Here is a 13994-nt window from a genome sequence, read left to right as displayed (position 1 = left end):
TCGACCACACCGTCAAATGCCTGGTGAGAGATGCTATGGCTAGATACAAGACCTCCCCCAACCTTCCTTCCCCCCCCCCCTACACACACAGTCTCTCCTTAATCTAAACCCAACATCTATCGATACGACTGGTGCGGTATCAAAATGTGATGACCTTGACCTTGGATTCTCTATTGCAGGGACGAGGTCTACCCCCACATCAAATATCGTCTGCTGGGGCAGATGATTGCGTCAGCTGTGGCCTTGAACTTCTTCAACTTTCAGGTGAAGTAACAAAGCATGCTGTGTGTGTTGAAGTCACGTGACGTTTTACTTGCTAGTTTACATTAAACATTGAAGTCTTGTACACCAAAGTAAATCCAAAGAAATTGGAAAAAACAAAACTTCTAAAAATACTGATTTTTGTGTGTCTATCACACTCCACACAACCACACAAATCTACATGGAGTTGACCACTGTGATGTTTAATGTGTATGTCCCCCCCCCCCCCCTCTAGATGGAACTGACCACAAGAAAACTCTACCTGTGGAAGGAAGAGTCCAAGAAGGAGAAAGAGAAGGCCGCCGACCTGCAGGTCAAGAACGAGGCTCTGGTCTACAACCTGATGCCAGCTCACGTGGCCAAGGACTTTCTGGGGAGGAGGAAAAAAGATTCGGTAGCTGTCTGCTGTCTTTATACTGCTGCTGTCTTTATACTGCTGCTGTCTTTATTCTGATGCTGTCTTTAATCTACGGCTGTCTTTATTCTACTTCTGTCTTTATTCTGCAACTGTCTGCCATGCCCCACCCCTGGAGTTTGCCCATCCTCCTTCCCATCCACCCCCCCCCCATGGACAAATAGAAAAATATATAATTTATATAGAAAATGTATAGGCTACTTTAACCGCCCCCACCCCAGAAATGTTAAGTGCGCCACCCCTTGAAGTACAATGTCTGGGAAAAAAACTCCTAATACTTGACTGTGACTGAACTCACCACCCCCATATTCTGTCCCCAGGAGCTGTACAGCCACTCCTATGAAGAGACGGGCGTCATGTTTGCTGCCTGCCCCAACTTCCACGCCTTCTACAACGAGAGTTCCATCAACAACAACGGTCTGGAGTGCCTCAGGTGGGTCTCACGTCACTCCATCCCAGTTTTTCTACACGGAGTATTCTTCGATCTTTTTTTTTTTTTTTTTTTTTTTTGTTGTTTGTTGTTTTGTTTTTTTGTTTTTTTTTTGTTTTTTTTTTTGTTTTTTTTTTTCTTGTGAATCCAAAAAAGAATCATGTTTAACGGGGATTTATTTTTAATTAATTGGATTTCTTGCAAATGATTTATTTTTTTTAATTTCCGGCAGCCTTTTATTGATTATTTCATTTGATCTTGCCTGAGAATAACTAACAATTAATTAAATTCAAATGACGTCAACGTGACTAATTAAACCCAGAATCATCCAGCAACTTATTTCTGATTAATTTAACCAGATTTCTCAATGAAATTATTTCTGATCAATCTATCCAGATTTCTCAATGAAATTATCTCTGATTAATTTATCCAGATTTCTCAATGAAATTATCTCTGAGCAATTTATCCAGATTTCTCAATGAAATTATCTCTGAGCAATTTATCCAGATTTCTCAATGAAATTATTTCCGACTACGACGAGCTGCTAAACCTGGCCAAATTTTCAACCATCGTGAAAATTAAAACAGTCGGACCAACTTACATGGCCGCCAGCGGTATGGTGGCAGAGGATACTAAAAAGGTGGGCATCGAGGGCATAATGTTCACAGTGGTTAGGGCATAGCTAGGGCATAATGTACACAGTGGTTAGGGCATAGCTAGGGCATAATGTACACAGTGGCTAGGGCATAGCTAGGGCATAATGTACACAGTGGTTAGGACATAGCTAGGGCATAATGTACACAGTGGTTAGGGCATAGCTTGAGCATAATGTACACATTGGTTAGGGCATAGCTAGGGCATAATGTTCACATTGGTTAGGGCATAGCTTGAGCATAATGTACACATTGGTTAGCGCATAGCTTGAGCATAATGTACACAGTGGTTAGGGCATAGCTAGGGCATAATGTTCACATTGGTTAGGGCATAGCTAGAGCATAATGTACACAGTGGTTAGGGCATAGCTAGGGCATAATGTACACATTGGTTAGGGCATAGCTAGAGCATAATGTACACATTGGTTAGGGAATAGCTTGAGCATAATGTACACAGTGGTTAGGACATAGCTAGGGCATAATGTTCACATTGGTTAGGGCATAGCTAGAGCATAATGTACACAGTGGTTAGGGCATAGCTAGGGCATAATGTACACAGTGGTTAGGGCATAGCTAGGGCATAATGTACACATTGGTTAGGGCATAATGTTCACAGTGGTTAGGGCATAGCTAGAGCATAATGTACACAGTGGCTAGGGCATAATGTACACAGTGGTTAGGGCATAGCTAGGGCATAATGTACACAGTGGTTAGGGCATAGCTAGAGCATAATGTACACAGTGGCTAGGGCATAATGTACACAGTGGTTAGGGCATAGCTAGGGCATAATGTACACAGTGGTTAGGGCATAGCTAGAGCATAATGTACACAGTGGCTAGGGCATAATGTACACAGTGGTTAGGGCATAGCTAGGGCATAATGTACACAGTGGTTAGGGCATAGCTAGAGCATAATGTACACAGTGGCTAGGGCATAATGTACACAGTGGTTAGGGCATAGCTAGGGCATAATGTACACAGTGGTTAGGGCATAGCTAGAGCATAATGTACACAGTGGCTAGGGCATAATGTACACAGTGGTTAGGGCATAGCTAGGGCATAATGTACACAGTTGTTAGGGCATAGCTAGGGCATAATGTTCACTGTGGTTAGAGCATCTAATTTAGAACTCCAACATGGTACTAATGTCAGTTAATTATATCATAGTGCAATTATATTTTAGTCATTCAATTTTTGTTCATTACATTTTAGATTATTACATTTTAGCTCGTTACATATTAGCTCATTACATTATACCATTGTTTTCAGCAAGTGTCCACCATAAAAGAAAGGTGGAGTCATCTGCATGACCTAGTTCAGTTTGCGCATGCGCTACAGGATGTTATAAAGAAAATAAACGAGCAGTCTTTCAACAACTTTATTCTACGAATCGGTGAGTCGAACCGTAAATGGTGTAAATTTTTACTTATTGCTCATTATCTCATGGGGGCTCCAGTATGGGGGGGGGGCTCTTAAAATATATACGAAATATTCATGTGATTGCCTGAATAATTAAATGTTAATTTCAATGAACATATGAATAATTGTTGAATATTAATGTTCGTCATATCAACATTGTGTACTGTTGATTTATGGTTTGAATTTCAAGATTGTCGAAAGTTGATCGATTTTTGAAAGTTGATCGATTGTTGAAAGTTGACCGATTGTTGAAAGTTTATCGATTGTTGAAAGTTTATCGATTGTTGAAAGTTGATCGATTGTTGAAAGTTAATCGATCCCATCTCCAGGCATCAACCACGGACCAATCATCGCCGGCGTTATCGGCGCCAGAAAGCCGCATTACGACATCTGGGGCAACACGGTCAATGTGTCCAGCCGGATGGAATCAACCGGTCAAGCCGGCAGGATACAGGTATGACGGTTTACCGGCTCCACGCCCCGGGTTAAATGAAATGTTAATTAAGAGTTATTTGACATGTCTGAAGCTTGTGCTGTGCTTTAAACCACCCACACACACATCACTCACCCAATCGCCCCTACACACATACTATACACACACATCCTTCACCCACCCCCACATTGCGCCCACACACCCTAATCCGCACCTCCAAATGAACTGCATTGTTTGAATCTTATCATTCGCACCTTATTTTCTTATTAAAAAGAGTTAAATAATGTACCGTTTTTCAAAAATCTAATTTTTTAAATAAAAATAGTTTTTGAACTCTTTAGCACGCCGAAAGACCAACTTCCTAAATGTGATATGTTAACATTTCTAACTTTTCACTTTTTAAAGTTAACACTACATCTCTTCTCAACTTGCCCAGGTGGTGGAGGAAACCAAGAATATTCTGGAAGTCTTCGGCTACACGTTTGAGAAGAGGGGGCTCATCAAGGTCAAGGGCAAGGGTGAACTCATGACCTACTTTCTGGAGCGACAGGTGGAGCAGCCTGACATGCACATGCCACATCAGGTTCCAGAGACATGACATCTGTTGACATCGGATGTCATGCTGGTGTATCGAAAGACATTTGTTTGTGTTGACATGCAAATGTAATGAGAAACAAAAGTGAGATTTACAAAAATCTACTTTTAAAACAAGCTGAAGATTTAAAGTTGCTCACAGAGCCCTTGGGTGGAGCGGAGCCCTAGTGAGACAACACGGGACTCAGGCAAACAACGCTTCAATGTCAGGGCAGATTGCAATGTCAGGACAGATTTGTCGTCATAGCTGAAACAGGCGTCAAATTTATGGCAAATGAAGACGTCAAAGTCATAAAATTCCTGAAGTCAGTTGTGATAGATCTAGACGTTAAAGTTGAAACAGATCTAGACACAAAATTTGAGACAGAGCAAGACGTCGAAGATTCTGATCAAAGCTGAACCTCAGACGTCTAGTGTTTGTGTCCGGTACTTGATTGTTAAAAACTTTGATAAGTTGAACACAAAAAAGCAGGAAGCTATTTATATTGCGGTTTGCCAAAGGTTAAAATCGGTGGCGAATATTTGAAATAACTCGAGGTACACATAAATGTACACAAAGACAAGTGTTTGAATCGCTGTTTTAGAAATAATTATACTTTTTAACAAGACACAATTTATTCATCAAGGGAAGCAACTAATACACGACATGTGTGAAGGGAGATAACTAACTTAGCAATAATGAAGAAAAAGACAAAATCACGGCCCTTTAGTATATTTTTAGCCAAACAAAACAGAACATCACAATTGTATTTGAATATTAATTGCACGTTAATTAAATGGCTAATTAAGTTATAAACTAGCAGTTTGTCTTGCTACAATATGCAGAACAAAATACATCTGTTGCCAGTATCCTATATACCTGGCTCGGGGCTGAACTATATGTGATAGATGTACATACTGGTCTACTGTATAAATCTTGTGTGTATATTTTTTTGTATAAATCTTAACGTGTGTGTATATTTTCTTGACGAAATTTGTATGTGCAACAGAATATAACATAACAGTAATGGAATGGATATTTTGACGTTGTTGGTGTAAAATTAAAGGAAGGTGATATTTTATTGTTGAAGATGTGTTGATATATTGTCCATGTGTTCATATACTGTTAATGTGTTGATATATTGTTAATGTGTTGATACATTGTTGATGTGTTGATATATTGTTGATGTGTTGATCTATTGTTGATGTGTTGATATATTGTTGATGTGTTGATATATTGTTGCTGTGTTGATATATTGTTGCTGTGTTGATACATTGTTCATGTGTTGATACATTGTTCATGTGTTGATATATTGTTGCTGTGTTGATATATTGTTGCTGTGTTGATATATTGTTGCTGTGTTGATATATTGTTGCTGTGTTGATACATTGTTCATGTGTTGATACATTGTTCATGTGTTGATATATTGTTGCTGTGTTGATATATTGTTGCTGTGTTGATATATTGTTGATGTGTTGATCTATTGTTGATGTTTTGATATATTGTTGATGTGTTGATATATTGTTGATGTGTTGATGTATTGTTGATGTGTTGATGTATTGTTTATGTGTTGATACATTGTTGATGTATTGATCTATTGTTGATGTGTTGATATATTGTTGATGTGTTGATATATTGTTGATGTGTTGATATATTGTTGATGTGTTGATACATTGTTGTTGTGTTGATATATTGTTGATGTGTTGATAAATTGTTGATGTGTTGATACATTGTTGTTGTGAAACTGCAACAACAAACACACAGGTAGCCCGCTGAAAGCTGCTGGACGGCAGGTGATGTGATGACGTCAATAAAACATTTCCAAAAGTCGGGTCCTCTTGTCTTTTACGTATGACGTCATTGCGATCGATTATCGTTATTCAATGTTACGTCACTTAGTTCTAAATTTACGTCACAGCATGCCAGCTAATATTTTGTTCTTGTCTGGTGAGAGCTTGCGACGTCAGTCTACAAATGGGATTTTAATCAACTTTTTCCTTACAAAGTCAAGTTGAAAAAGAAGTGTAAATTATTGTCTTGTTCTTTAAGAACAAAAATAAAATAAAATCGCGAATATCGGAACTAACCTGCTATTTTATATGATTTCGAGGGTTAGTGAGGGCATAGGTTTTTTTTTTTTTATTTACTTTAAATAATTTTAAATTATTTTGAACCGAGACTTGTAGTGTCATCCATCTCTGTTGGCGGCTATTTTTAGATATGCAAATTGTGTATCTAACACGCCGAGGTTAATTCGTTCATTGTCCATCACTGTGGCTTCTTCATTTGTCTCAACATGGCCGTGTCCAGCTTGTGTCCAGGTGAGTTCAATCTTTTAGCTGTGTCACCCGCTCGCTGATTGTTGGTTTAATATCAATATTTTAATAAACCGGGAGTGATCTCCCCTAAACTTTCTCGAATTTTCTTAAATAAAACAATAGGGGATGGGAACTCCATTTTAAATACTTAAAGTTTTTAAAATAGAACAAAATCTCGTTGAAAAAAAAGAATTGCACACCAAGTGAACGCCAAATGAAATGTGCATAATAATGCGCAAAATTATCAGTACTTTTTTTTTACTTTCTCGTGTATACGAAGTATAGAGAAAGTATTGTAATCGTGCAAAAAAAAATCGAGATTTTTACAAATCTCGACGTTTTACACCTCACTGATACGGAAAAACATAATTTTGCAATCTTGTCCGTATGTCTGTGTGTCTGTCTATGTGTAAACACGATAACTTGAGTACCGTTACAGCTAGGTTGATGAAATTTCATATATAAGTATTTTATCAAAATCGTAGATCCGTATCTACTTTTGAGCGATTTCCGATCACCGCAAGGGGTACTTTTTCTACTTTGAATTTTTCAAAAGCCTATAACTTGAGTACTATTTCAGATAGATAAATGAAATTTCACATATAAGTAAATGATCAAATTCTCTACCTTCTATCAAATTTTGAGTAATTTCCGTTGACCGGAAGTAGTAATTTACGTTATTTCCGATTTCTCAAAAAACGCATGTAAATTTATAAAGTACTAATAATATTGCGCACTATTAATAACTATTATGCCCATTTTTATTTGGCGTTCACTTAGTGTGCAATTCTTTTGTCTACGAGATTTTATTCTATTTTTAAAACTTTAAGTATTTAAAATGGATTAAAAATCATGTCTATATCCTGAGTTGCCATCCCCTGTTGTATTATATAAGAATATTCGAGAAAGTTTAGGGGAGATCACTCCCGGTTTTTTTTTTTTTTTTTTTTTTTGCACGATTACAAGACTTTTTCTATACTTCGTATATACGAGAAAGTAAAAAACCAAATTAGTTAAAATGGAAACAATGAAAAGTTACAAACAATTTCTTTTGTTTTCAACCATCAACTTTGTCTACTCATCTGTCCCTAGCTTTAGCTGCAGCAATCTTGCTTGGGCTAGCTCAGACGGTGACGTCACAGCCGATGACGTCATGTTCCCCCAACCCAGAAATCCGAAAGTCCGAGCTGATGAAATGTTTTTCAGAGCTGGGATTCACACGTGACCAGAGTAACTCGGTCTTCTCGCTAAATATAGAAGTGTTGTGTAGGTGAGTGCAAATCTGAAGTTGTTGTAGGGTGTGGGCATGGAGCGGTGGAACTATCATCTAAGCATCTACAAAAATCTTTGTGTGGCAGGATGCAGGGGGAGTTTATCCAGGCCATCAAGTGCCAGATTGATCAGTTGACCCGCTGCTGGCCTGAGAAAGTCATGACGGCACCAAGTCTGGAGGCCAACGGTCTGCCTGGGTACATCAGCGCTCTGTGCAGTACTAAAGGTGAGATTAGTGCAGGTGTTCAATGGGGGTTTAGTGCACGTGTTCAGTGGGGGATTAGTGCAGGTGTTCAATGGGGGTTTAGTGCAGGTGTTCAATGGAGGATTAGTGCAGGTGTTCAATGGGGGATTAGTGTAACTGTTCAGTGGGGGATTAGTGCAGGTGTTAAGTGGGGATTAGTGCAGGGGTTCAGTGGGGGATTAGTGCAGGTGTTCAGTGGGGATTAGTGCAGGTGTTCAGTGGGGGATTAGCACATGTGTTCAGTGGGGGATTACTGCAGGTGTGCAATGAGGGATTAGCGCAGGTGTTCAATGGGGATTAGTGCAGGTGTTCAGTGGGGGGATTAGCGCAGGTGTTCAATGGGGATTAGTGCAGGTGTTCAATGGGGATTAATGCAGGTGTTCAATGGAGGATTAGAGCATGTGTTCAATGGGGGATTAGTAAATGTGTTCAATGGGGGATTAGCGCAGGTGTTCAGTGGGGATTAGTGCAGGTGTTCAGTGGGGATTAGTGAAGGTGTTCAGTAGGGGATTAGTGCAGGTGTTCAATGGGGGATTAGTGCAGGTATTCAATGGGGATTAATGCAGGTGTTCAATGAGGAATTAGCGCAGGTGTTCAATGGGGAATTAGGGCAGGTGTTCAATGGGGGATTAGTGCAGGTGTTCAATGAGGGATTAGCGCAGGTGTTCAGTGGGGATTAGTGCAGGTTTTCAATGGGGGATTAGTGCAGGTGTTCAATGGGGATTAGTGCAGGTGTTCAATGGGGGATTAGTGCAGGTGTTCAGTGGGGATTATTGCAGGTGTTCAATGGGGGATTAGCGCAGGTGTTTAATGGGGGATTAGTGCAGGTGTTCAATGGGGATTATTGCAGGTGTTCAATGGGGGATTAGTGCAGGTGTCAAATCGAGGATTATCACAGGCGTTAAATGGAGGATTAGTGCAGGTTTCCAATGAGGAATTAGCACAGATGTCCAATGGGGATTAGTGCAAGTGTTCAATGGGGAATTAGCGGGCCTTATATAATCGTATTCAAAAACCACAGCTCACCAGACCATGTGGGGGTGGGGGGGGGGGGGTTGCGATATGCCTAGAGGAAGAGAGGGGACTGCTAGGCGCGCTTGCAGCTTGTCTTCTAACGTCTCCAAGAAGAGAATTATATATATACGAGCCGACCCGCAGCGTATCATACGCCACTATTTAGTTATTTTATTTTCTACTTTTCAGTAATTCATAATTTGTAAATTCGACAGTACCAATGCTGCCACTGAAAATATTTGCTTTAAAACACGAACTCCCCCCCCCCCCCTTTCCCCTAACCCCTATACTACACCCCCCCCCCCCCTCCCCCCGTGAAAGCAACCTCCTCTTAGTTATTTCTTAGTTACCTCCTGTAAGTTTAAAATCGAACTAAATTATCTGCCCATAATAGAAACCCGGCTGTACTGCTCTACGATTTGTAAACATTTAGCTTTGTAAAAATTTAGAGTGAACACCGCTCACCAGACAATGTTGGGGTGGGGTGGGGGGTGGTAGTGATAGTGATAGAGAGAAAGAGAGGGGACTGCAAGGAGGCGCTTGCAGCTTGTTTTCTAACTGATCCCAGAAGAGAATTATATATATAGATAGATCTAGATATTTTCAGTGGCAGCATTAGTACTGTCGAATTCACAAATTATGAATTACTGAAAAGTAGAAAATAAAACAACTAAATAGCGGCGTATAAATTTTATAATACGCCGCGGGTCGGCTCGTATTACTTTAATTTCATTTGTGGCGTATCGAAAAAGCAATGTGAAAAACAGTTTTGTTAAAATGAATATTTTCAGGAGAATAATTTTTAAAAATTAAAGTTGAAACAACTAGGCCAATGTTTTGTGCTAACATCAAACGTCATCCAGGGCTGGTTAAATATGTGCACGTGACGTCTGTCATGTTGGGGGTGACAAACTATCCATCACATCCGTCTGGCGCTTTGTGTCACTTTTATGATGTGACAAGTGTTGGTGTTGGTCGACTCTGGCGCTTTATGTCACATGTGGGTGATGTAATATTGTCACATTTGTGTGATGTAATAGGTGTTGTGTTGGTCGACTCTGGTGCTCTTGGAGATAAAATATTGGTAGAAGTGGCGAGATTTCAGAAGTAGTAAAGCAGGTAGATTCATTAAGATGGGAGCACAGTACAGATGGTAGCTGCATTAAAGATGGCTGTTTCTTTTAGGCGTTTCTCTTCAGGTTTGGGGGAGGGGGCATTTAAAACTTATGAGCCGGGGGGGGGGGGTGATGCACTTTAATTACCGGGATGGGGGTGGGCACTGGCTTAAGAATATGTTTTCTAAATAAATTATATATTTTTTTATTTTTTACCCCCCCCCCCCCCCCCCCGAATTTAACTTGAAAGAAACTCAGAAAGATGGTGGCAGTGTTAAGATTGTAGCAGTAATAAAGATGGTAGCATTATTACAATTGATACCTGCTGTTGAAAATGACCTCCATATTTTGTATCTCAAACTAATATTAAAGTAATGAAATCTAATGAAGGCCATTTTATCGTAGTTTGTACTGACACTTTTTGAACCTGCATATCGTCAGGCCTCAACAGCACGTGCTATGACCAGAGGAAGCCTGACGTCAACGTGTGTACTCGTCAGCTGATAGACAGGATGTCGTCACACGTCACGTCACAGGAGGGTCTGTGTGTAGTGTAAGTTGTCACGTGGTCTGTCAGGTGTAGGTTGTCACGTCACGTGGTTTATGTCAGATGTGGGTTGTTTTTGTTCTGTCACTATATGTAGTAATGCCTACAACAGAATGGGTAACAAGCACTTGAACTATCTTGACGAAGCAAGTAAATGACTAGGTTTAATAAAGCAGGTTTATGACTAGGTTAGAAGGTGAAGGTAAATTGCAGGTTTGAATGTGTAGGTAAATGTGCAGGTTTGAATGTGTAGGTAAATGACCAGGTTTGACGATGTAGGTAAATGACCAGGTTTGACGGTGTAGGTAAATGACCAGGTTTGACGGTGTAGGTAAATGACCAGGTTTGACGATGTAGGTAAATGACCAGGTTTGACGGTGTTGTTAAATGACCAGGTTTGACGGTGTAGGTAAATGACCAGGTTTGACGGTGTAGGTAAATCACCAGGTTTGACGGTGTTGTTAAATGACCAGGTTTGACGGTGTAGGTAAATGACCAGGTTTGACGGTGTAGGTAAATGACCAGGTTTGACGAAGCAGGTACATTACCAGATTTGACGAAGCAGGTACATTACCAGGTTTGACGATGTAGGTAAATGACCAGGTTTGACGAAGCATGTACATTACCAGGTTTGACGATGTAGGTAAATGACCAGGTTTGACGAAGCAGGTACATTACCAGGTTTGACGATGTAGGTAAATGACCAGGTTTGACGAAGCATGTACATTACCAGGTTTGACGATGTAGGTAAATGACCAGGTTTGACGAAGCAGGTACATTACCAGGTTTGACGATGTAGGTAAATGACCAGGTTTGACGAAGCATGTACATTACCAGGTTTGACGATGTAGGTAAATAACCAGGTTTGACGAAGCAGGTACATTACCAGGTTTGACGATGTAGGTAAATGACCAGGTTTGAAGAAGCAGGTACATTACCAGGTTTGACGGTGTAGGTAAATGACCAGGTTTGACGAAGCAGGTACATTACCAGGTTTAACGGTGTAGGTAAATGACCAGGTTTGACGAAGCAGGTACATTACCAGGTTTAACGGTGTAGGTAAATGACCAGGTTTGACGAAGCAGGTACATTACCAGGTTTAACGGTGTAGGTAAATGACCAGGTTTGACGAAGCAGGTACATTACCAGGTTTAACGGTGTAGGTAAATGACCAGGTTTGACGAAGCAGGTACATTACCAGGTTTAACGGTGTAGGTAAATGACCAGGTTTGACGAAGCAGGTACATTACCAGGTTTAACGGTGTAGGTAAATGACCAGGTTTGACGAAGCAGGTACATTACCAGGTTTAACGGTGTAGGTAAATGACCAGGTTTGACGAAGCAGGTACATTACCAGGTTTAACGGTGTAGGTAAATGACCAGGTTTGACGAAGCAGGTACATTACCAGGTTTAACGGTGTAGGTAAATGACCAGGTTTGACGAAGCATGTACATTACCAGGTTTAACGGTGTAGGTAAATGACCAGGTTTGACGAAGCAGGTACATTACCAGGTTTAACGGTGTAGGTAAATGACCAGGTTTGACGAAGCAGGTACATTACCAGGTTTAACGGTGTAGGTAAATGACCAGGTTTGACGAAGCATGTACATTACCAGGTTTAACGGTGTAGGTAAATGACCAGGTTTGACGAAGCAGGTACATTACCAGGTTTAACGGTGTAGGTAAATGACCAGGTTTGACGAAGCAGGTACATTACCAGGTTTAACGGTGTAGGTAAATGACCAGGTTTGACGAAGCAGGTACATTACCAGGTTTAACGGTGTAGGTAAATGACCAGGTTTGTCGAAGCATGTACATTACCAGCTTTAACGGTGTAGGTAAATGACCAGGTTTGACGAAGCAGGTACATTACCAGGTTTAACGGTGTAGGTAAATGACCAGGTTTGACGAAGCAGGTACATTACCAGGTTTAACGGTGTAGGTAAATGACCAGGTTTGACGAAGCAGGTACATTACCAGGTTTAACGGTGTAGGTAAATGACCAGGTTTGACGAAGCAGGTACATTACCAGGTTTAACGGTGTAGGTAAATGACCAGGTTTGACGAAGCAGGTACATTACCAGGTTTAACGGTGTAGGTAAATGACCAGGTTTGACGAAGCAGGTACATTACCAGGTTTAACGGTGTAGGTAAATGACCAGGTTTGACGAAGCAGGTACATTACCAGGTTTAACGGTGTAGGTAAATGACCAGGTTTAACGATGTAGGTACATTACCAGGTTTAACGGTGTAGGTAAATGACCAGGTTTAACGGTGTAGGTAAATGACCAAGTTTGACGGTGTAGGTAAATGACCAGTTTCCTGCTTTTGTCCCCACAGGATGCAGGAGCTAGCAGCCACTTGTGCCAGGAACATTCTACAGGACTGTGGTGACGTCACCGTGGACGTGGTGGTCAAGCATATCTCGCTGACCAGACCTGCCAGGTGTCTGGTCAGTTCGGCCTGAGGAGGAGGGGGGAGGGGCAGTGGCGGAACTAGAAAAAAAGGGCCACCCCGCAAAAAAAAAATTTCGGCCCCGTATATATATATATATATATATATATATATATGGTTTCTCGCCTTATGTTAATCTTTATGTTGTTTTTTTTATTTATATTATTATTTTTTAATAAATTTCCTTCTTATACTATGTCATCCTTTATTATGTTTTTTAAAATTATAATTAAGAGAAGTAATTGCTTTTTAATTTGTTTAGTGCAAATCTATTAAAAGTTTCTAAAGAGCACACGTATTTGACTATTTAAAAAAGGGAAATAAGTCAAGGAAGTGGTTTGAACAATTGTCTATCTTTCACACTATAACTCATGTAGCCTATACTTTTTTTTTCCTTTACAAAACTGCGTGTGTTACCTAGCAACTGTAGAACATCAATACTGTAATAGATCTGTTGGTTTTTTTTTACAAGAAAATTATTTTTTTAACTATAAAAAAAATTGATTTTGGTCGGCTGTGGGCCCCTAAACGGCCTGGGCCCCCCTGCATTGCGGGGTCTGGCGGCACTGTAGTTCCGCCCCTGGGGAGGGGGCAGGAGCTGGACAGCCGAAGAGGCGGACAGGTTGTCAGATGGATAGCTAGACAGACGGTCAGATGGACAGCCGGACAACCAGAAAGGTGGAAAGGTGGACAGGTGGACAGGTTGTTAGATGGACAGGTGGACAGTTAGATAGACAACTACACAGGTGAACAGATGAACAGCCACAAATAAAAATATTTCAATCAAAAGTTTCTTGCTCATATCGTTTGTTGTCCCTACCATGTTTAGTTAATCTCCAGTAAGT

The 13994-nt window shown here is 40.5% G+C and overlaps 2 protein-coding genes across 3 annotated transcripts in view; both read left to right on the top strand.

Annotated features, from left to right (window-relative positions):
• The window catches only part of LOC131929891 (adenylate cyclase type 3-like), a 36064-nt gene extending 30806 nt beyond the window's left edge, over window positions 1-5258 (top strand). For both annotated transcript variants that reach the window (XM_059286271.1, XM_059286272.1), the window contains 7 exons: window positions 180-264; window positions 497-655; window positions 997-1109; window positions 1614-1746; window positions 3028-3151; window positions 3507-3631; window positions 4047-5258. In XM_059286271.1, the coding sequence (XP_059142254.1) occupies window positions 180-264; window positions 497-655; window positions 997-1109; window positions 1614-1746; window positions 3028-3151; window positions 3507-3631; window positions 4047-4208 (901 nt within the window). In that variant the 3' untranslated portion in view covers window positions 4209-5258. The remainder of the gene's footprint in view (window positions 1-179; window positions 265-496; window positions 656-996; window positions 1110-1613; window positions 1747-3027; window positions 3152-3506; window positions 3632-4046) is intronic.
• A 1181-nt stretch (window positions 5259-6439) lies between these two features.
• On the top strand, window positions 6440-13196 carry LOC131929892 (uncharacterized). Its single transcript, XM_059286273.1, has 5 exons — window positions 6440-6505; window positions 7595-7772; window positions 7861-8000; window positions 10589-10700; window positions 13036-13196. The coding sequence occupies exons 1-5, from the start codon at window positions 6481-6483 to the stop codon at window positions 13160-13162; spliced, it is 582 nt and encodes a 193-aa protein (XP_059142256.1). The 5' UTR covers window positions 6440-6480; the 3' UTR covers window positions 13163-13196.
• Window positions 13197-13994: the final 798 nt, after the last annotated feature.

The sequence above is a fragment of the Physella acuta genome, unplaced genomic scaffold (assembly GCF_028476545.2).
Source record: "Physella acuta isolate Inbredline_101_S28 unplaced genomic scaffold, ASM2847654v3 ptg001688l, whole genome shotgun sequence".
Classification (NCBI taxonomy): Eukaryota; Metazoa; Mollusca; class Gastropoda; family Physidae; genus Physella; species Physella acuta.
The sequence above is the reverse complement of the archived record's forward strand: the minus strand, read 5'-3'. Positions and strand labels throughout refer to the sequence as shown.

Bases quoted from the DNA above. Each gene is read 5' to 3' on its own strand.
- LOC131929892 (XM_059286273.1), top strand. From the start codon at position 6,481: ATGGCCGTGTCCAGCTTGTGTCCAG. The intron at 6,506-7,594 runs GTGAGTTCAATC...ATCTGTCCCTAG, and splicing joins CGTGTCCAGCTTGTGTCCAG to CTTTAGCTGCAGCAATCTTG. The intron at 7,773-7,860 runs GTGAGTGCAAAT...TTTGTGTGGCAG, and splicing joins AATATAGAAGTGTTGTGTAG to GATGCAGGGGGAGTTTATCC.